We start from the raw sequence: 24,042 nt of genomic DNA, 5'->3' as shown, positions 1-24,042 counted from the left end.
TGATCAAATGATATACGCCGTGACATTCGCAATCGATTTCCCTTCTTTTCTTCTCTCGCACTTGCATTCCGCCAGTGCACAAAGATATACTCCAAGCGCGCGGCAGGGAGTCGAACAAACGTCCGCGAAATACGTCCGCGAAATGGCCGCGCCTCGGGACACGATGGCGGCGAAGGCAGGAGCTGGTTCCGCATGGAGGCTGTTCGAGGAAATACGGTTTGAACACGTGTCGGCCTCGCAACAATGTATTCTTCAAACGCGATCGCTTATGCGTACATGTATAGTGAAAGCAAATCTTACGGAACGCGGAACCGCCGCTTGTTCAGAGATGGCGATGCATAGAACCTTAATTTTCCTTTATTAGTTGTTCGAATAATGATGTACAGCCCTTCACAAGGGAAAGAAAAGCTGGAAAGAAAGTAATAGAAGAGCACAATGGAAAGTAAGACGCATTGAATGCAGATGTCGGGAAGCAATACTAGGTGTCGGGAGGGAAAGGAGGAGGAGGGAGAGCGAACAGGGGTGAAAGCGTGGTGTCAGAAAGAGGCAAAATGGAAAGTGGGCAACCAGCAACAGCAGCGGCGAAGGAGACGCAGCCGCACCTAGGTATAGTAAAGAAGAGCTGTTCCTTAGCCGTCCAGGCGTGGTCTCGTTTGTAACCCGACGCTCCGAGACATTCTCTCTACCGTGTACGAAAGATTTTTGAGCAGGGAAGAACGTAGAGAAGAGCGTGGAGAAGCGGCGCTATTGGGGCGGCTAGCTGGACTGTTATACCACCGCCTCAGCTGCAGAGACGCGCGGTTTATGCCTAGTTTTGCATTTATTGGCCATTTAAATTCTCTCCTCCCGGAGCCGCCTTTATGCGTTTCTTTTGATTTTCCTTTGAGCCCAAAAGTTCCGTGCCACGACGGGCACATTTGTTTCTCTTGCGAGCTGCTTACACGGTGAGCGGGCTTACTTGAGCTTCAGCAGCGACGACTCGGCGGTTGCTTTTCGGTTTGTTCTCATGAATAATGTAGCCGGTTGTAACTCTTGCCCGGCGACGGTCATTTTTCACGGCCCGGGGAACCGGAGGAAAGAAGTAATAAAGAAGACGACAGGTACAATGAAAAAACGCGCGAAATCCTGGTGCACCGCAGGCGAGCTGAAGAGGGTCTTACGTGGCACCGGTATGGTGTGACTGCGTGCGCGAACTCGAGCGCGCGTCGAGATGCGGGAGAGCTGGCTTGTCGCAGGTGGACAGCGCAGGAAGAAAGAAAAAAGAAAGCGTCAAGGTGAAGTTAGCTGCGAAGATTGGTGTACAGTTGCTGCCGTTGCGAAGCGAGGAACAAACGTAAAGGAAGAAGGAATTATAACTTCACGTGTAGTCACGATTCCGCTTTCGATCGGCGCCTTCGGTGTTGTAGAGGCGGTCACCGCGAGCTGGTCGGTCGGTTCTGCAGCAGAACCGACCGCGAGACTTAACAGCAAGAGAGATGGTCGCGGGTTTGACTCCCGGCTGTGGTGACCGTCGACTGTGGCAGATGTGGAGGCAAAACGCGAAAACTCCATGTGTGAGCTGCGTAGTATTGATGTGGGCGAAATTGACGCAAAGCCCTCCACTGCGCCGTACTTCTTAGCTGACAGCGTTGTTGAGGCACGCAGCACAAATCAATTACAAATCGTTTACAATCTTTTCTTCATTGATATATACACTAGGCGAAATCAGTGGATTTATGAATGGTGCATTTGTTACAAAACAGCGCCTGTAAGGAAACTGCTATAAGAACTACACTTTAACCGCAGGTAAAACTAAGATTTAAGAACCTTAACGTTATGGGGACACCATACCGGGAAGCATTATGAAACCGCGGTATTGTTTGAAACGTTCTACGACACACTATTTCGGTGAAAATTTTGACTCTTAGTGTGCCGCAAGATAACCAATGACATGCTAACGTCAAGTATTTAACCTCGGTTTAGTAACCCCCCCCCCCCCCCACACACACACACACCGCACTCTCTCTCTCTCTTTATATATATACCCGCGTAGACAATCTCTCATATGACCTTCACAACAGCTGGAGTGCACGCCCTTATAAAAATGGGAACATCCTTTGAGTTCAATGTGAACTCAAAAAAGTCAGAAGGAAGCAACTTCCTCTGAACTGAGAATTGGCTACTGATTTTGAATTCACACTGAATTAACTTTCTCTGACCATCCTGTGAATTTCCTGTGAATTTCCTTTGAGCTCCCAGGGAACAGACCGTTGTCAGTTAGAGTTGAGTTCACAGGCAGTGGCCAATTATTAGTTCAAAGGAAGTTCGAAGGAATGATGACTATGGGATATTTGGTGGATGTTCGAAGGAAGTAGGTTCAGACTGAAACATTTGTTCGTATGAGCTTATATTTATTTGAATAGATGTACTTCCTCTGTTTAGGCCTTGCAATTAGGCCTGCTTTCGAAGACCCTGCGACAAAAAATTGGATCACTGTCCACAATCCCAGTGCAAACTTGCGCAACTGCCGGTGACCACCTTGGCTAGTACTCCATTCAGCAAGCAGGTGTAGGCTGCAAAAAGAAAAAAAAAACAACATTAGAAGCATGACTGCAATGAACAAGCTAGAGTCCATCCAGCCTTCCTTAGCTTTTGTAAATTAAATATACAGAGCACGGACAGTGTGAGCGCCATGCAGGCCCCACAGCATTATGCATTAAGGCAAGCATTATGGCCCTGACCATCACTGAAAAGTCAGCTCTTTGGACAATATTTCAGAATGCTCTTGCATCACATGCACAGGCTATGAGCTCGAGGACTTACAGATAACAGCATCCAATTTTGGGCAGCCCAGTGCCTTTTTTGGAGCTTGTTCCTTGCGGGCATTGCAGACACGGCCATAGAGTGAGCTTTCTTCCAGTTCTTCGGGTGAGAACACAACCCGCACCAAGTTACACGCAAACTTTGTTGCTTGATTGCCCGCACTGAGTTTCATGCGGTCAATCAACTGCTGATTTACCATAATATTGCTGCCAATGTGCACCTGCAAGAACAAAAAGCAAATATTAGTACTATGACCAGTATTGTAACATACAACAATATTCCTTGATATGCAATAAGAAAATGAAGGGGCTTTACAAACAACAAAAAACTTAGACCAGCTTAAGAACATTCAAAGAAACCCCAAAATGCATAATTAAGGTCATTTGTTTGCAAGTAAAAATACACATTCAGGAAGCCGTACTTTAACATGTACAACAATGAAGGCATAGGAAAACTATTGGATGTTTTTGACACCTTCCCGAGCGGTGTTTTGATCTAATTTTGAATCAGGCCAAACATCTTTTAACATTTTTATTAGTGTAACCTGACAATGGTGTAATATGTATTTAAAGTAACTAGCCAAAAAGAGGGCACATAATGCCCCGCAAAGGATTGAGCGCTAATAGTGCATTGCTATAGCAGAAGAAAAAACAAGAAATAAGAGATTTTTAACGACCTAATTTATGCTTGCATTTCAACAATAAAAAAAAAAACAGATTTTAAGTCAGAAAATAAAGGGATTTACTCATCATTAACATTGCAAAGGCCATTAAAAGCCAGTTTAGACAGAGCACAGTGCCCACATTGTCACCTCCTGTTTAAAAATACTAACATCCTTTTCGTACATCAGAAGCTCAACCAATTAAAAAAACTGCCAATGAAGGTTTAGCAAAAGCATGCACTCCCTGCTCTGTATGAGCTACTTTGAGGCAACATTTAGTTTCCAGCTTGCACAGGTAGCTTTCATAATTTAACCCCTCAAGCGCTTTGGACAAGCAGCTCGTCCTTGCAAAGATGCCCTCAAGCCATTTTGGACGAGTGCTTGTCCTTGCAGGATAGATCCTCACCCTGAGAGTTTTAGGTGAGTACAGTGCTCCTCTGTGGCTTAGGTCATGCGCCATTTGACAGATGGCACCACTGACCCGTTAACTGCTTTTTGTTCTACCGCTTGAAAGCCTTTTAAGCAGCCTTAATGAGAAAAATGGTGCCTGGTAGAGGCAACGCATGCACTGTTGGCCCGTCATCGCGGGAAAGAAGCTTTTCTTCGTTGCCATCCTCGCCATCCGAAGATGGCTCAGACACCAATTTTTGCATTGTTATGGGAAGTGAAGACGACAGTGATGACATGAGTAGTTCTTCCGACGAAGATGAGGACAGCTCAGACGATACTATCGCGAGTTCTGTGTCAGTGGATGAAAATTGACAACATTCCGATGAAACCCCCTGGGCTTCCATTCTTGGTCGTCCCTTGTAAAACATTTCCAGTTACCTCGCTATATGTTACTCGACTAGATTGCTGCTTATTGGCGGGCAGTTGATTTTTCACGTAATGAGCAATAAACTTCACTGAGCTCATTTGACTTAGTTTCTGGTTCAAATATTTTTGTCTCGGATACCTCCTTTTTTATTACACTACCAATAGAAACCAGCAGTAAAAATAAAAACTAAAGGGGCACTTAAGCTCCGCCTTTAAGGGTATGATGCGACCAGTGTAGGCTACCCCCCAACATAACCAAGCTGTATCAACATGTCTGCGTAGCCTAGGTGTAGCAAGCCTGACTCAGCATTGAAGAGCACTGGAATGTTGATTCGTATTTCACCTTCCCACCTCAAATGAACGACCGGAGTTAGCAGCTCCTCCTAACTTTTGGATATCATGTGGTCTCGTTAAGCCACACAAATCATCGAAGAATGTGTGTTCGGCCATGCCACTTGCCAGCGCCATGCTCTTGATGTTTCATTCACAACACAGACAACAAATTTTCATGTAATGGGGCCTTTAACGATATCGTAATTTTAAGCAATTTTAGCTAGAAATCTCAAAATAATAGTGCTCAAGGGGTTAAAGTGAAATTGAACTATTGTTGGATCAGCTTAAGAAGCCACAACTCCTTCTCAAAGGAGACCCTCCTGGCAATACCATGGTGGTTAATTGCCTTTGACTTGCCAGAGTGACATTGCAGGTGGCTGTCAGGTGCAAGTGGATTATATGCACATTAGCTTGAATACCATGATGACTGGCCCAAGTTGCTAAAATGACTGATTAGAGGAGCACCAGCTGCGTCATTCGAGTTGTAGTGCAAAAAGATAGCCGTCCGAGATCGATAACCTAAGAAATTGCTGAATATTAAACAAGCTAATGGAAATCTCTTTTCTGATGAAAAGGGCTTTGCTATAGCCCAAGCGAAGTATGCTCAACAGGAAGCGTAAACAAAAGTAACCTTGCACTTCCGATCACTACAGCTTTCACAAAAACTCTTCCAAATCAATATACACACGAATGAAGTAACAGTCACTAAAATGAAAGGAAGCAGTTGGGATTTTTTTTCATGGTTGTTTTGACGAATTTAAGAAAATAGCACTGTCTGTCTTTTGTCGTTTCTATCAAATTGACATTCATTTAAAAATATCATTATGCTACTAATTATGCAGTCTGTGAGCCCAGCCTCATAAACAGCATCCCAGCAAGGGCAGCCGCTTTTCAGTGAAGCCGAAACGCAAGGTGCCCGTGTGCTCTGTGTTGTCGGTGCACGTTAAAGCACCCCAGGTGGTCGAAATTTCCAGAGCCTTGCACTACAGTAGCTCTCATAGCCTGAGTCGCTTTGGACATTAAACCCTAAGAGCCAACCAATCATAAAGAGCATTGCTTCTTGCCTATCTCTGAATTCAGTGACTGCTGACTTCATTCACATGGATAATGAGCTCCTCGTTTCCCTATCCCTGCACACTTCTCAATGGAAGTGCATGACTTGTGGCAGTGCTATCATAAAGCTAGAACCAAGTTCTTGTGTGACCCTTAAAAAAGTTTCATCGAGAAAGGCAGTAATGAGCACAACCATGCAGACACTAGACTAAAGCAACTAACCTGAGCCTCGGTTGGCAGCACAACTGCTTGTGTTGTACACGCAGCATTATTAACGGATTCCGTCAGCTGATTGACCAGCTCAGCAACATCTGAAAAAAAAACAAAAAAGGAAAGCTGGAACAAAACATACTATTTCATCACTAGCAGCAGCAGCCCATGTAACATTCACCACAGGAGAAAAGCCTTTTCTTTGCCCTTGACTGCATGACCAACCCTTTTCTGTCACCAAATGCGCCATTCAAAATTTAGCTGCTAGACACTGGCATCACTCACGCACTCAAGGCGCCCTATCAGCGGTACATAATCTAGGGGATGCTGATAGCAATTGATGAAGCCAATGCTGACATCCCACTTCTGATCTCTTTGTTCGCTGTGGAAATGCCTGGATTGAATTAACTGCGGAGGACGTTGTAACTACAGTGTAACTGACGGGTGCTGCTATTGCTTAGAATGAATTCATGGGTGCGAATGATGATGCCGAGATAGCTGTGAGCGCTTTAACAGAAGTTAGTCAGATCACATCCCTGAAACAGTTTGTCGGTAGCAAGGGCCTTGAAGAGGTCAGCATGCAATATACATGTATGGCGGCAGCAATACGCCATATATTTGGACAAAGGCTGACACTCGAGTGTGTAGCTGATACTCGATAGCCCATGCTTCACCTATCTCGTGTCTGTCTTTCGTGTCGACATTTGCTAACATGGTGTAATGACCGAGTTAAGTTAGGCAGAGTGCTGAGCCAGGTGCCGAGCTTGGACAAGCATAAATTTCCTGTTGTGAAAAAAAAAAAAACACCACCTAAGTGACCAAAATGGCACAGGAAAATGAAGCGCATGCCATAAGGACTCCAAGGTCCAAGACAGGATGAGGCCACATATGATAATTTCATACAAATTTAGATTTTTTGGTGTCCCTCCTGCGCTCATTCTAGATGCACCTCATCATTTGCAGGAGACTCTGAGGTTAAAATCTGAGGGAATCAAGGGTTCCATTCAGATACGCCGTCCACAGTAATGCAAGAGCACCACAGACCTGCCGCAGCCATCTGGCTACAACTTATACCCCGTGAATGTGTTTGAACCTAATGCAGCTCTCTGGGTTCACTGGAGCGTTGTTGTCGCCGACCACTCCAGAACAGAAAGGAACCCAATCCCGCGCCCGTTTTTCGGCCTCGGCTTGAGCAGCACAAATCAGCACAGGTGCTCACCTTGAGTGGCATTTGTTTACCATGCATTTTCATGCAGCTATCACATACGACAACAGGCTCAATCTCAGATGCATGCCGATCCCAAGCAATGACATGTGACACGCAAGTCACTGTAACACAAACAAAGCATGCTTGCAGAGCAGGAGTGGCAGCAGTTCATCTGCTACGTGCACTGCAAGAATGGTGGTTGGTGGCGTCATGCAGCAGCACCACGGTGTAGCTGAGCACTACTGTACACCACCTATAATGTGTCGCAAAGACAACTACAGGAGGAACACCAATCCTAATCCTCAGTGTAGGGGGAACCTTATTGCAGCAACATAATCTTACTGATGCTTTTACTAGGACGTGCTACAGACCAAGAGGTCTTATTCATTTATGAGTTAGCACTTGAATTTGTTATGCTTTACGTAGCATCTGGTGACACAGCAAATAATTTCAGTCTCATGGCAATGGAGATCAGCATTCCAATGGCTTCAGAAAAAAGCGATCACATACCAAGCATCTGACGTGCTTCATCTCTTGCGGCCTTATATTTCTTCATTCTTTTTTTTTTACAGACCCCACTTCATCCTCAAGCTCCAGGACTCTCTTTTTTGCATCTGTTGGCTTAGACATTTTGTCACAGCTGCACCTTTCCTGCAAAACGACATGTGGCAAGGTCTATTCACTAAATTGTATTTGCACTCAAATGCATCATACAAAAATTATTCAGTATAACGCATTGTGCAGATATCTGGTGCCACACATGAGATTAGCAAAATAGTGACCAAATGAAGACCACTGACAAGAGAAACGTAGCATGGACACTGTTTAGGGTTCAAAGCAACACTTCTTGAGGAGGAACATTAGCCCTTGAGCAAACCTTGGCACATAAAAGGACATGGTAATGTTTAACTGCGAGCTGACACCATCCAGCATCACTACTGCTCAAGTGGGCAGAATGCCCACTTGAGCAGTAGTGGACAAAACAAAGGATGCATTTCCAGAAAAACAGTTTGAGCTCCCACATATACCGTAAAACATAGCCACTCTGCTGTATGGTAGGTTCATGGTGTTTTATGTCCCAAAGCGACTTAAGCTATAGCGATGAGGGATGCCGTAGTGGTGGGCTCACCTGGGGTTTTTTAATGTGCAAATGACATCATACAGTACACAGTCAACTTGCATTTCACCTCCACTGAAATGCGGCCATGAATGCTGGGATTGTACCCATGTACAGTCGTGAGCTTTATGCGATCCCGTGGCAGATAGCCTCATCCAGAAGTAGTGGCAAAGTGCAACGGCAGCATTGAAAATGAAGTGGAGAGAGCGGTGCCTTTCCACCTGTTGGCCGTACCCCATGCACTGGGAGCAACTTTTACATCGGCAGCTAAAAATCATTGCAGCATTATGCTGTTGGTAACTGATATCACTGCTTGCTTTGCTATGCTCTGACCTAGCAACCCAGCGTAGGCTGGCAACTCAGGCAAAAGCGGCAGCCCAGCCCACTGGAGTCTTAGAATGGAGACTCCACACACTGCCTCCCCACCACACACACTTTTTTTTTCCTTTTTTTTAATAAAGTTTTCTCGCTCTGCGTGAAATCTGAGGAATGGCTGGTAGCGAAGAAAGGAAGCATGTTTGACGCTTCAATAAAAAGAAACAAACAAATGAATATGAAAGTAAATGAATGCGACAACACGTTAGGCGCTTTTATCTGCTTAAACTTCAGTCGCCTGCAGCTGTGAAAGCGTCCGTTTCGCTGCTACACTACCAATTGTCTCGGAACGAGCATCGTGGGCATCTTTAAAACTTGTTCTAAATCAGCTTCAATAATCAAGGAGCTGCCATTCTCCATGCCGCACCGTTCCGAGACGACGATGCGGGCAGGGTGTTGTTTTTTTTTTTTTTTTTTTTTTATAGAGCCCAAATTGGGAAGCCTACTCCTGTTATCACGAAACACCGAGAATTGAATTCAGGTCCACGTAACGACAGCAGCCGCGTTAATTCTACTTCTTATTTCCGCAAATTCAGCTCATTATGCATTTTTGTTTTAATTTCACGCAATTCCCGGAATCAACTGTCTACCTCTTTCACCATGTGCACTACTGTCACCTGCCGGTTAACACAATGCGGTCGTAATGCGGGCATGTAAACGACTTCGCGACACGACTCACCGCGAGTAGCAAAGGAAGGTGTTTCACAGGTAAACATTATTAAGACACGAATACGAAAAGAGACAAGAGACGTTTGACTACTTACCCACTCCGAGAATGAACGTAGGAGAGTACGACCCCTCCTTCCATTGGGCATGTAGTACCCCTTGGTTTGGAATAATCTTCCAGTATTTTGGATTATCCATCAGTTTCGCCTGCAGTTCTTTTGATTGTAGGTTTCTTACAGGGTAGCGGTCGACCATTTAACCAAGACATGATCGGCCATTTAACCAAGACAAGACGAATACAATGAACGCGAACAATCAACTTCCTACGGTCATGAAACACATAGTGAAGCATGCCGCCGGCTGTTTTCACGAAAACGATAGCGCTAGAGTCTCAAGCGCCATTGCAAACTTTTAAATGCATTTTTGCAAACTTCACAAACTTTCAGAATAAAACTTATAATTTATAAACAACCTTAAACGTTTGTTTTTTTAGTAGTAATATGTGATGCGTAACAAAGCACAAAATAATTTAAGCAAATTATTGCCACAAGCAGCTGCAGCGCCCTTTTTTTTGCTGCGGAATTCTTGTGGTGCATGTCAATCTTCATTGGTTTTACTCGCCGTGAGAACGTTGGTTTTACTGGCAGTATTCGTAACCTCGGCTGCGGGCATAGAGTTTCTTACTCTTACCTAGAGGGAAAGCTGTGCTGCCGTCTATGGGCGTTTACATGGAGTTTCCAGACGGCCAGTTCAGCCACCATGGGCGCTCAAAGCATCATGGGCCGGTGAGCTACCGAGTGCAGAACTACAACTTTTGGCCAAAACTAATGCAAAGATAAACGTTGTTCTACCGTAAATAATGCCCTAAGATTGAATATTGTGACTATAAATTGTAAAGAGAGAGAGAAACAGCATGTCAGTGTGATATTTATCAAATATAAGCGATGGCTCTTTCTCCTATTGGCTTAGTTTTGAGCAGCACAAATACCAATATTTCGCACTTAATATGCAAACTTTGAAATAAAAAAACGTTATAAAAATATTTATGGTTGCGCAATCACTTCAGGAAGTTTTTAGTGGCATTTCGGGAAACAGAAACCATTTATTGGCGACGTCTGCTTTTGAGCCTTCGCTACTATGGCTTTCGCGGTCTATGTACGCACCTTCAAATGATGATGATGACGAAAAAGAAACATCGCAGTAACGCCACTCCACGTACCCGAGAAAAACCGACTGTCCCGCAACAAGTAGCACACCGGCCCATGATTCTTAGCGCGCCCATGGTGGCTGAAGTGCAGCGCCCTCAGCTTTCCCTCTAGTTAGTGTAAGGAACTCTATGGCTGCGGGGGCTTCTGTGCGTGGTGGTACCGACGTACCGACGTCGCTGACGTATTAATTGCTGGTCTTTAAACTGTGATAGGAGGTAAACGAGCTTGACTTTCGTGAACAATGTGACATCCGGTACTAGGCACATCGTGAAGTGCATTTAACTGCAGGCTTTTGAAGCCGCTATCGATGGTGCTGCGGTAACCGCCTACCCGTCGAACGCACTGGAAATGCCACCACGGTAAAAGCGTACTTGCGCGACGTCAACGTCGCGCCGTACCGAAGTGCACTAAATCACGACGGTAGCAGGCCGCGCTTGCTAACAGCGTCGCCCTTGGCGTCGCTGCGAGCCAAGAGTTGCCAGGCTGCAATGCCGACGCAAATACTGACGAACCCTGCCAGCCCTGCGCCGAGCTTTGTTGCGTACCGTGTCAGAGTGCTGAAGCAGCGGTCACGGATGTATGTACATGCCGTCTCGCGCATGCATCGCCATCGAACCAGCGGGCTGCGAAAGCGATGAATTAGAACCACCTGGCATTCTTTAACATGTATGAAAATCCTTGAATGTATTATATTTTATCTTAAAAAATTCAGAGGGGCAAGAAATAGACCAAGTAATGCCACACACACAAAAATAAGCACAAGAAATGAATGAAAAGAAAGTTATTTTTACACTTAAGGACAAAGGAAGGAAGGTGGTGAATATTATTGGTCCTTGTGTGGTGACTAAGAAGAAACTTGCGCTAAAAATAAGATCTAGCGCGTGAAAAAAAAAAAAGCATGGATTTAATAAAAATGAAAAAAAAAATTAAAATGATGTTTACTTACACAACAAATAAACGAATGCGATTTTGTATATTTTGATAAATGTATAATTGGTTTATTCAAAAAAGTTCAGAAGTTAAAAAAGTGCAAGGGATACTAATGAAAGAAAAAAAAAATGAGAAGTATAGCTGAAAAGAAAAATGAGCTTCGTATGTTTTCGCTTAAGAACAAAAAAAAGAAGGTATGATGCAGAAAGAGTAAAGAGAACTTACTTTCTCTTTACTTGAGGACAAACAAAGGAAGGTCATTATTGATATTGCCAAAGAGAGCCAGTTTAAAAATGAGCTTCCTTCTGTCAAAAGAAAGGAAAGTCTCAACAAGGTGAGCTCAAAAAAAACTTCTTTTAGTCAAAAGAAAGGAAAAGTCTATAGGCTGTTCAGGAAGCAAAAAGGAATTACAAAGGAAGTAAAAAGGAAAATTCGATTTTCATAAGGGCGTGTACACTGATGTGCCGATGTTGGTGGTAAAAGAATACAATAATTGTCTACTGTTTCCTGTTAGCGTCGTACGTATACATCTCGGGAAATTTACATAAACTGCTGTGGCCATTAGAGTGCGATGCCCCGGCATAACCATTCGCCACCGTCTTCGAGGCGAATGTCAGCTTGCCTGTGAATATTCTAACGCCGCTCTAGTTATGTAGCGTCCCTTGGATCCCGACTGTTTTGAACAAGACTTTCTTGTATACTCTAAATTGAGTTCAAAAAGCGTTTCGCAAAGTATAAGAGCGAGAGATTGGGCTAACATTTTGAAATTTGCATCAAACCACAATGCCAATTTAGATGTTTAACTTTTACTTTGCAATATGCAATATATAAACCCATAAAACTCACTTAGGATGTTATACCGTATAGTTTAGAGGGTCGTTTCGACGTCGCACTCTACGAATATCACTAGCAGTTACGGCATTCCGTTCGTTAGACAAGGCAGTTGCGCCCCATCTTGACGACATTCTATGGCATGCCAACTCAAGGTATATTTTCAACCAATAAAGTTTTCCCCTTAAAGGTCCACGGAAACGGCCCCCAAGAAACCACTGATAAACGTGTTCAGTGTGTAGAACACATCCTTTTGAGCATTAACGCAAAGTATAACTCCTTGGAACAAAGCCAGCGATTTATTATTAATTTTTAAAAACAGCGTTTTTTGAAATTCGCGGGCAGAGGAAATGTCGCTTGGTGGTGTCGCATGGAACTATTTCCTAATCCTGTGACGTCACGGGTCGGTTGACTGGCAAGGCTTGCTAGAAGCTGCCATTCGCTGCGGTCACTGCAACCATGACGTCACGAACACACTTCCGGTAGCTGCGAAAGTCGTCTGCTCGTACGCTGCTCGAACTCTGTGCGGGCTGTTACAGCTCGCCGCCCTTATCGGTTAGGTGGCCATGGCCCATTAAGTGCAACAACCGAAGCGACGCAGGGATCGGCAGAACGAAGCTGCATTTACAAATATCTTATTTATATAACGTGGTTTCAGGAGTATCGGAGTGTCGTCCGACGAGGCGTCAACAGCACGGTCAAGCACCGCACGATGGCAGCACCTCCTTGACCGCCGTAAACATCGCCGCTGTGGCCCCTCCTCCCGCATACCGTTCGCGAACCACACGGCGGATCGTTAGCACCGATGTCCGAAATAAAGCGTGCTAAAATTTGTTGGCGTCTGGAATATTGAGCCGAATATCAAGTATGAAGCCCTCGTGAGGATCGCTGACCAGCAGCAAATTGCTGGTAAGAGCGATAGCCGTGATACAAGCTAGTTTCTGCTCCAGCCAGCTGCCGCTGGTGCATTTCGGCTGATCCGATCTGCTCGTACTAGCTCTGCGATTAATGCGTCGGCAGAGTTAATCCTATAATTATTTTACTATGGCAGGACAGGTATCTATAAGGCAGTTTCATAAGTAGACGATTTAGGACAGCGTTGATCATGTTCCAAAGCGTCGACCGCCGCGGCTTCGAAGCGAAACAATAGGCCTAGCGACGACTAGGGACGGTCACGCACGGCGCCGGCGTTCGCCGCGCTCGCACGTTCCACCCCCGCGGTAATTGTGTAACGTACCTCAGCCTGCTCGCGGCATCCCGTGCTGCAAGCGTTGCAAACTCGTGTACTTTCATAGCTAAGGCCGCGTATTTTTTGGCGTTCTGCTCAGCAACAAGCCGTTCAAACGATACTGTAGGCACGACAAGGCTTCAGTACGCAGTCGCTGCGCTGTCGGCCGTAATCGAAGACGTCGGGCAGCACCATAATCTATACATCGATCTTTAAACGTGATACAGTGGGCAAATGAATAACTTTGTGAAGCAGACCCGCTCGTACGTTTCGCGCACTCGGGCGCCGACGAGTAGCTTCCGTCAACAGACGCCGTCATAACCTCGGTTAACGATCGACGCAAACCGAGGTCGTCAAGCTCGGTTTGCGGTAACCGCGGTTAGTGGTGCAACCATGGTTTGGTCCGCCGTGTAACATAGGATAACCACGGGTTCGCGGTTACACTAACCGTCGCTGCGCGAACTGGCCAACTCCTCAGGCGTGTGCAAGCGAGGACGGGTTGGCGGAGTACGCCCAGTACGCCAGCGAGCGAGCGCGCGGCAACCGGAAGTTCGTCGAAGTGACGTATGTCTGGGCGGAGCTTTGAACTTGCTTGTATTCTTTGTTTTTTTTATGGCTCCCTTCGGCGTACGAGTTGAGAGGGAAAATTGGAAGGGTCATTTTAAATCGCCGATATCTCTGGTGTTGCAGAAGCTAGATCGAAAATTTTTGCGGGAGAATGATGGGTGGTTCAATAACTATCAGTGTTATGGCGTTGTTTACCCTTCTTGGTGACCCCTTTTTGGGGACCTTTAATGGTCAGGTTCAAACCGACCACGTAACTCCAGAAATCATTGGAGCGTGTAAAACACTGCTGGTACCTTTTACTGCTATATACGAACCGGTTCGAGGTGTGTCGTCCACCATGGAGTGACTTATATGAAGTCCCCATGCGAGCCCTGCATTTCATATCTTCAATATTCTGATTCTTGCTGTTCGAGTACTGCATAAACAGAGGCCGGGTGTCCCTTTATCCTTGGGGCGATTATATTGCGCTTTTTTTTTTTTTTTTACGTCTTCAGTGACGCATGCATACCAGCTTTTGCTGCTGTTAGGCAATAATGAATGCTTACAAATTGAGTGCGCAGTGTGGTTGCCTGACATCCTTGTAAACGGCTCGATGTTGCCAACTAGTGACTACGTCGTTGGTTTTACCTCATGTCATTTTCCTGTAAGCGCTTCATTAATTATCACCTGAGCGCGTGTGCTCACTTTGTTGCCACATTTCGTGTCGCCTAGCTCTATGCCATCACAGTTACTTTTCTTCTATATGATTATTGCCACTTTTCCAACTATATACTCATTTGCTATTGCTTAAGTTCCTTGCGCTTGGCGACTGAGGAAGGAAATGCAAGGGGGACCGTGGTAATTCGATTCCATCGTGAACACAGTTGCACTTGTTGCATTTGTCTATTCCATATCTTAAATCGCAAATCTCAACTTGATGTCTATAGGTCAGATCATCCCGAATGTATTATCGTGCGCAAACATCGATTTTTATTTTTTTCCGTAACCTTTTTTCGTGATCTGCCCATGTCTAGATTTCACCGAACTCCTGACAGCAGCGTTGAAACATCCAGCTGATGTCCTAATTTTTTTTTTTTGTTGTTGTTTTGCACCGAAGCTGATATCGAGGAATTTCACGAGAGATGTTCCCATACCAACGCAATAAGATTGCTTCAAGAAAGTTAAGGAAATATAGAGGCCCACCTTATAGCAGTCGGCCATCCGCTGTGAGTTAAGCCGATTTGGTTTCAGCAGTACGTGCATATGTGTGTGAACAGGGCTTGCATTGAGACGTCGTATATGCGGCGCTTACGGATGAGATTGTCGAAAATCAGTGTTTTAAAAAATAATAAATATCAAGCCCGCTTTGCGTCACGGATTCGGCCACACGCATGCGCACTGTAGGCGCTCGAAGAAGAAAAAAAGGCTCCCCCTGGATCCGTGGCGCACTCATGCCGACTGCAAATTTGAAAACCGACAAGCGTATCACTGTGTCTCGCTCCCGTCGCATACATGGGACGGAGTATACGTGACGCACAAGCTGATGCTCAGTGGTCCTTCTTGGTAACGATTGAACGCCAACGGGCACGCGCTAATACTTAGCATACGTGACCGTTATCTGCGGCTTAACACAGCTGTACAGAGACAAATGCGAGTTGTCGAGTCAATTTTAAGCTGCGCTCGTAATCCCTGTAACGCGTGTGCTGTATGCCGGCGGTCAGGTCAGGTTCCTTACAGACGAATGCATTTACGGTTATAAGTGCTGCATTTACGGTTATAAAACCAGCTAGTCGCTTATGACGGGACACCACGGGGAAAGGCCTTGGATTAATTTCATACCACCTGTGGTTTTAAACGTGGACTGATAGCGTACGCCTCATGCACGTCTTGCGCATTATGCCTTGATAGAAAATGCGAAATGCGCCTTCCGAGGCCTGGATTCGACACCGTGACCTTAGGCCTAGCAGCCAATCATCCTAACCATTGACTACATATTTCAAATAAGAACTACTAGTAGGTGGGTTCTAGATGGAGGCATCATAGGACACCAGAGTTAGCGTTCGTTTTTAAGTGATAGCGTATCGAGCTCGTTTGGTCAAAAGGGCGTCTCCATTGAAGTCGTCGCAACATGGAACTGAACGTGTCGGAAAAATTGGCGCCCACATGCGGCGGCCACCGAAACTAATCGAAACCTAATACGTTGTTACCAAGACAGATGACGCCTCCACGTTCCAAGTTTGAAAGCAGGTTTCTCATTGCAAACTGTCCGCCCGCGTCGATTTCTCAATGTGGAAGCATCACAGAGTGCCACATTACGCCATCGCGTCATACGTACCCCTATGGTGCATGTTAAATGTCCCCGAGATTTTTTTCTTGGTTATTAAAACAGCTGCCTTGCTCCAGTTTATGGCTGTGTTGCTTTCAGAGGGTGAAAAAAGAACTTGACCGAAAGAACAACACAGACACGCGACGCTTGGAGAAATACTTGTTCAGTGTAGATTTTTTTTTTTTTTTTTTTTTTAACAAGGGTCAAGTGGATGCAGCTAGCACAGGATCGGGTTAATTGGAGGAATATGGGAGAGGCCTTCGCCCTGCAGGGGGTATAGTCAGACATGGTGATGATATCAGCAAGCTCCACTTTATGCCTTAACAGCTATTCTATGGCCAGATCACAGAAAATGCGACTCCCGTACATCCTTTTAAACTAGCTGTAACAACTCTGATTGTATCGTGTTTCCGTTACCAACTAGATAAAAAAAAAAAAAAAAAAAAAACAAAAACAAGACTTGGTTTATTTATCTTGTGCCTAAGGAATTTTCGCTAATGCATCTTTCATTCAGATCAAAACCGACTCGCCAACAACAAGCCCTGTTACCACTGCATCATTTGGTTTCGCTTTATAATTTTCCGGGGAGCTCGTTTTGATTCCGTCAATTGGGATAACCGTCTTTTGCTTCAAGGATGAGTGGCTTTGTTAAAATAAAAATACAGGACTCACGCAGGTTTGTCAACCCCCTCCAATGTGAATAGGTTTGGTTTTGTTCATCAGGTTTAACACCTTAAAGCGAATATGGCTTTGAGGGACGCCGTACGGCAGGACTCTGCAAATTTCGATCACCTATAGGGTTCTTGAACATGCACCGACATTTCACAGTTTGTACACGGGCACTTCACTTTTCGCCCGCATTCAACAGCGGCCGCCGAGGCCATGGATTTATGGAGGCGAAATGAAAATGATAGCGATGCTTGTATACCTGCTCCTTCCCTTTGCCGAATCCCGGGGGACGCCCATTTCGAAGGGTATACGTGAACCGGGCCCTCTCGTGCCATGTGATACGGGAAATGTGTATCATATGATTCTCGAAATGTGAACGCTATATAGAGCGTCCACATTTCGAGAACGCTCGCTGCCTATCACGCAGCAGAGTTCCCGTGCTTTTTGCGTGCTGTATATGCGGAGAACACCCCTGATGGGGCTGGGACAGGTAGGTCATCGCCGCTTGCGGTGGTGGCTTGCCTTCCACCGAATTTTTATCTGTTGTAGGCGGTCATTGCACCCGCCATTGGTGGACGACGGCTGTTGTTGCGGCACGCGTCTATCTCTCCCTCTTACTTTTCTTTCTTCTCTATTTTCTCTTCTGTCTGCACGAGGCAGCGGAGGTGGCTCAGCTACAGAGCCAGTAGCAGGCCCGTGCATTTTCTTTTCCTTCTTCCTAAAGCCACAACAACAACATACGCACAAAGCTAGCAATCGTCAGCTGATCTATTTGTAGGAAGGGAAAGGCGCAGTAACTGTCACTTGTTTTCTGTGGACACCGCAACTGCGCTGTAAGGGAAGGGAGGAAGGTGGGAGTGAAAGTGGAAAAAGAGAAAGAGGAGCCGTAGTGGAGGGCTACGGAGTAATTTCGACCACCTGGGGATCTTTAACGTGCGCTGACATCGCACAGCACACGACGCCTCTTCGTTTCGCCTCCATCGAAACGCAGCCGCCGAGGTCGGGTTCGAACCCGGGAACTCCGGCACAGTAGTCGGGCGTCTTACCACTGCACCACCCCGGCGGGGCGATCGTCAGCTAGTGAACGCTGGTATCTGTGTTCGCTGGAGAGGGAGGAGGAACAAAGAATTATTTTTTTTTTTTTAACGCGACATAAAACGTTTGCGATCACCCCGGAGTGAACACCGGCGTTCACAGCCGGGACATAGCACGATGCCGTTGCCTTTTAAAACCTGGATCGTCGCTCAAACGTTTGTCCTCAAGGAAAGCTGGAATTTGCATCATACTGGTATATAACAATACGCGACATCACTGACGCCCCTAGAAGATGGTTTGCGCCTCCATGCTCAGATACGAACCGTTCCAGTTGGGACCCTGTAAGCTCTAGCGTAGCTCGTGTACGCTCCCCCGCCAGGATGCCGCATCCAGCCAGCGCGTCGCCGCACACAGGCTAAGCGAAGGTCGCTGGGCCGGTGGCAGGACGGCCCTATAAATCTCGTCGCCCGAAAAGAACGCCAGCCGGAACAAGATGTCTGCTGCTTCTCTCTGCTGGGAATGTGCACCGCCGCGGCTTCTCTTTAAAGGCAGTGCGCGTCCTGATAAACATGCGTCGCGCCGCACTTGAATCCTTTCTTCAGAAGCGCAGAAGTTGGCCGCGGGTATTCATTCCTCCCACCTCTTTCCCGGCCGCATTTTCATACTTTGTCCTCGCCGTCCCGGTTCGTTGTGTCGGTGTCTGGCCCGAACGGAGTACCCCGCCGTCTACTCCGCTCAGCAGCACGCGATGGAAAGGGAGGCCTCACAGTGTGGTACTCTGTAGAGATATCATGCGGCAGAGTGAACCGGGCGTCGACATCGAAGAAGGATCGCAGGGGCAGAGATTTACGTTTCGGTGGCTGCTGTTTTTCACTTCCACCCGGTGTATGCCCTGCAGGGAAAAGCCAGAAGGAGTGCCTGATAAATAAAGCCGAAGAACGCTGTTTAGGGACACCGCCTCTGATAGCACTGCTGTCCTGCTTGTTAACAATTTGAGCAGAGGCCGGAAGCCTGGCCAATCATCCAAGGATCCCTCCGGACAAACTTCTTTTTCTCATCTGCACTTGATATTCGTGTTTTCGCAAATTATACCAATGAAGTTCGTCAGAGCATGAAGTTCGGCTAGCTGGTATTATGACCTGAGTTGAGAGGAACCGGGGAAAGAAGTCAATGGGGAGGCACGTCTTTTTAGTCCGAATTCTCAGCGCCGTCCGCCACATCGTCGCTCAGGTGCGCACTGGGTTTCCGTAGCAACGAAAACTCAATTCGCTTTTGCGTCGGTGGCAGCTGATCATTGCTGCACGTTGTTGAAGCCCTAGTGAGCAGAGATAAAACGGCCACAACACTGTGAGCATGCGTATACCTAGTCCTCCAATTATTTCAAACTTTCAGGCTGACCATCACCTCAATCATCATCGAAGCTTTAGAAGGTTCGATTTATAAGAATTCAATATGATGAAGGTATATTGGGCCACATAATAAATTTGGCCCGAGATTTCGTACAGCCGTGCTCATTGCTCTTTTGCTCCAAGCAAGGGAGAGCTGCCTATTTTCTTTGTGCGGATTTCAAAACCAACACCTCAGTTAATTATTTATAATATTCATTCTGAAAATGCAGAACTTTCCCCTTGATGCTAAGTGTCTTTGAGGACTTACGCGCCATGATTGATAACACCGTCGTAGAGTCTTTCATGCTGGCAAGCAGATCTATACGACAAGATCTTTCTTTAACTGTAGCATCCACAGCTCGATTTCATAAAAAGCGAACCTCACGACAAATACGAGCATGGAGATTTGTTTTAGGGTGGGCTGTTTGCACAATGTGAATATGAGTGCCAAGAACACGGATTCTCCAGGAAGTGGGACTGTCTGCGACGAGGGACGAGGATTTCGTCAAGTTGAAAACAGATAACACCAAAAGCAAAAGCCTTCTCTAGTTTCTGGTAGAAAATGAGTTACATGACTTTCTATAGTATGCCTTATACCCCGCCGGGGTGGCGCAGTGGTTACGGCGCTCGACTATACTATTCCCAAGGACGCGGGATCGAATCCCGGCCTCGGCGGCCGCTTTTCGATGGAGGCGAAAAGCAAGGCGCCCGTGTGCTGTACGATGTCAGTGCACGTTAAAGAATCCTAGGTGATCGAAATTTCCGGAGCCCTCCACTACGCCGTTTCTCATAGCCTGAGTCGCTTTGGAACGTTAAACCCCACAAACCAACAAACCAACCATAGTATGCCTTATGGCAAGCTAGCGAAATTAAAGAAAAAAAAGAATATGACGGTGCGAGGACGACGAACTTTCTTAACAGCTGCTAAAAGCACCCCTGCTTTACACACCGTTTTGTGTTTCATTTGTGATTTTTTCCCATGAGCAATTGTATGTTTAAATACGTCGGCTCAGACGCTATGATCTTGTTAAGCCGATCATGGCAGCACTTGCAGACTATCCATCTTAAATTTACTAGTGAAAATTTTGTGACACCCTGATTTGTTCGTGGCTTTATGCCCCGGGTCATTAAACATTTTGACAGTAATCACTTCGTGAAATCTAACTAGATCTGATTATCTGCCGTACCGGGCCCTGTAGCTGGTGGTCGACAGGTTGTTTACAAGTCAGTGAACAAGTGGAGTGCATGTAATGATCCATTCCTTGCTTTCCGTGCACTGTGATCGCAATCTGAGTAAACTAAACGACGTGCCCTATTTTAGTAAAGGCGCTGATAGCTGCGACATGCATGCACCGTTGGTCAGGTACAGACCACTGACCTGTTTAACTGGGCTGCCGTCTCTGATGTTTTGTTTACGTTTGTTCCTACCTAAACGCTGTTGTTAAACTGCCGACTTTTGTAGTAAGTTATTTCTGAGTATCGTGGTTTGCCTTTCAACTGGACAGCGTCATAGAGTAAATAAATTATATAATCGCAAAATATAGTGACCGAAAGCGATGCAAACGTTCTTATAGAACATGCATGTTTTTTTTTTTTTTTTTTTTTTTTTTTTTTTTTTTTTTTTTTTTTTTTTTTTTTGTAAGGGCATTTCCAATCCTACGGTACTGTTCCCAAGGACGCGGGATCGAATCCCGGCCTCGGCGGCAGCTTTTCGATGGAGGCGAAAAGCAAGGCGCCCGTGTGCTGTGCGATGTCAGTGCACGTTAAAGAACCCCAGGTGGTCGAAATTTCCGGAGTTCTCCACTACGGCGTCTCTCATAGCCTGAGTTGCTTTGGGACGTTAAACCCCACAAAGCAATCCAATCCTACGGACCATGGATCTGGAGCAGATGTTCCCACCCAGTCAGAAAAAACTACAGAAAAGTTTTTGTTGTTACGACAGAATTTCTGTGGGGTTTTGGACAGGAAACCTGCTATGAGAACAGAACTTTCTAACATCAGAAATTTCTGCAGTTACAACAGAAAAGTGGTACAGAACTACAGACAGCAGAAATATACTGCAGAAAAACTACAGAAAAATTTTATGGGGACGACAGAACTAGAGAATATGTTGTATTTTTGACACAGTTCTGTAGTATTTTTCTACTGGGCAAGTATAGCACATTCTCGTTGTCCTCCATGTCAGCAGGTCACATCTTTACTCCTATGTGCCAGAAGAACATCACTGATCCCGGAGTTATGACGTCATGAAGCTGCTCTACGTCAGCCATGTCATCTCTATGACGTCGTAATCTCCGCAAAACTGACCACCCCAATAGAGCTGTGCAAGTCCATCTGGGATGGTCATTTCTTAGTTCGGAAGTGAAAGTGCCGCGAACGGGAAACAGATAAGCAGAAAATAAGCCCGATAGGTGGAATTATAGTTACACGTATTCCGGAGGTTCTGCCTTCTCGCCACATTTCACCCTTGTAATTACTTCCGGTGAATGATAATCTGCATGCGCTCACGCTGACGAAAATGTGAAGAATATCTATGGGATATAGCTGGTTATCTTTCCTTTTCTTGCTGCTATGTACTGCTTGGAGTCCAAAACGACACTCTTCCGTGCGTCTCCCTCATGTTCATCGAAGGTCAGCATCGTCATCCAGTAGTAACACTCGGAATAACTTGGAATAATGAACAGGAAGTGCAGTTCTCTCTATAGTGAACTTTTTTCTCGTACAAAGGGCCACTTATAAGCCGGCTAAAGAAGATGAGAAGGTCGCGTAGAATAGGGACAATTATCTCACTCTGAGTAGATATATAGTTGAACCGCGGCGCGATTGCACCTATAATGAAAAAGGTGAACAAAGCTGCAGTATATATAGTCACACGCTCGTACAGGCAGCAGGCCAGGCTGAAGGTAACGAAGCTTCATGTGCGAAATGGACGAAGGTTCGAGAAAGATGCATTAGCAAGCAGTTACTAAACATCGCTTTGAAATCTCCGCTTACTTCGCGATCATCAAACTTTATTTTCATCTCTGTATTATAAGCGAAAACCCGCCCGCAGCACGATAGCTTGAAGCATACCAATTTACTCGAATGTGACCGGACGCGACCCCTCCAGAGATTGATTTTCCATTCGGTTTTGTGTTTGCCAGCTACAGATGAATTTCTGATCGCGAACATGGCAACATTCCGTCCCCTCTGTCTTGACACTGCGGGATGATCTCTGTCGATCGCGCCTGGTATAGGAACCGCTATATAATATATATTTTTATATTTTATTTTTTCATCCTGCGGGGATACGCAGGCTATGGAGGAAGCAGCGGTAGCCCTATCCGCAAAGCACTCCGCATCGAAATACATATATACAGTTACAGATTCCCAGGCAGCTTATAGAAACTATATGCGTGGAAGATTCACGCCGCTAGCCTGCAAAATTCTGAGTCAATGTAGGACTTCAACTGCACAGAAGGAGCTAATATGGGTACCAGGTCACCAGTGAGTTGAAGGAAACGAGCGCGCACAGACTTCGGCCCGAGCTTTTCTTCCCCGGAATCCTTCTACGTCCTCCCTTGCTGATTTAGGCTCCCCCTCTCCGTTAACAACATATTCAGAGATAATACAGCATTTGCGCCTTGAAAGGCACACATTCCCGAAGGCCGCTAAGGGTCTTAATAAATCCGAAGAGTGTCACGTTCGAAGGTTACAAACTATGTCATTTAATAATCCAGCAACACTTCACGCCACTGAGCCCGAATCCTGTTCGGCGCAGTGCAAATTTTGTGGCCAGAAGGCAAACTTATACCATATGGTATGGGCTTGTCAACAAATACCAGTATTGACATAATAAATCAGCCAACGTGGGAAGGCTGGGAGGCGGTCCTGTCCAGCTCGGACCTCGAGGAACAACGAGCCCTCGTCGAAAGAGCACGGGAAGCGGCTTTTACCAATGGTGTTCCGAACTAGGGACCCGACCAGCCTTCCCTTAATCTAAGGCAATGTCAATAAATGTTTTTATCATCATCCTGCAGGCTTTCTTGGGTATTTTAGAGGAGTGGATGTGAAAAGGCATAATTTTGAATTAACAATAATAGCATTCGAAAACAATGCCGGTGTCAAGATGTCTTCAGTTCTCTTTTCCCTTTACATTTTATGTCCCTGCTTTCTTTTCCCCTCTGTCTCATATTACTATTCCGCGCATATTTAAACTGCCCTACATACTTTCCTAATTATTACTTAATGATTTTGCTATCGCCTTCTGATTATCTGGGTCATTTGTAATAACCGGCGACGGGTTAGCCAACTTTTCCATTATTCATAAGGCCAAAAACAACAATAAAACAACGTCCACCGAGCAACAGCAATAACAACAACAACGCAGCCCTGACACAGCGCGCACATTTCCCGTGGACCCAGTGCGAACAGCTTATCCTGGTTGCTCCAAGGCAACGGAGGCACTGGACGTAGACTCTGGATCACGCGCGTCTGCATTCCGCGCGGGCTTCTCGCGGCAGAAGGCGCCGATCAGCGAAGCGTGTAAAACCAGGCTAGTTGCCGAGATTTCGTCCCGCCGACACGTTATGCTCGCGGCGGGCACGCGCGAGGCGAAGGCCCTCCTTTGCTTCTTCCACAGCGCCGTCGGCGACCCTTTCC

The 24,042-nt window shown here is 46.0% G+C and overlaps 2 protein-coding genes across 3 annotated transcripts in view; one reads left to right on the top strand and one right to left on the bottom strand.

Annotated features, from left to right (window-relative positions):
* The window catches only part of trh (PAS domain-containing protein trachealess), a 592,592-nt gene that overhangs the window by 272,757 nt on the left and 295,793 nt on the right, over positions 1 to 24,042 (top strand). The gene's annotated exons all lie outside the window — the stretch shown is intronic.
* LOC146176303 (uncharacterized) lies at positions 2,355 to 7,724 on the bottom strand. Its single transcript, XM_084582629.1, has 4 exons — positions 7,593 to 7,724; positions 5,888 to 5,976; positions 2,803 to 3,022; positions 2,355 to 2,552 (listed from the first exon to the last, which is right to left on the bottom strand). The coding sequence occupies exons 1-4, from the start codon at positions 7,636 to 7,638 to the stop codon at positions 2,470 to 2,472; spliced, it is 438 nt and encodes a 145-aa protein (XP_084438755.1). The 5' UTR covers positions 7,639 to 7,724; the 3' UTR covers positions 2,355 to 2,469.

This window comes from Amblyomma maculatum, chromosome 10, assembly GCF_055883805.1.
Source record: "Amblyomma maculatum isolate TAMU_Amacu chromosome 10, ASM5588380v1, whole genome shotgun sequence".
Lineage (NCBI taxonomy): Eukaryota > Metazoa > Arthropoda > Arachnida > Ixodida > Ixodidae > Amblyomma > Amblyomma maculatum.
This window is presented reverse-complemented; position numbering and strand designations above follow the sequence as displayed.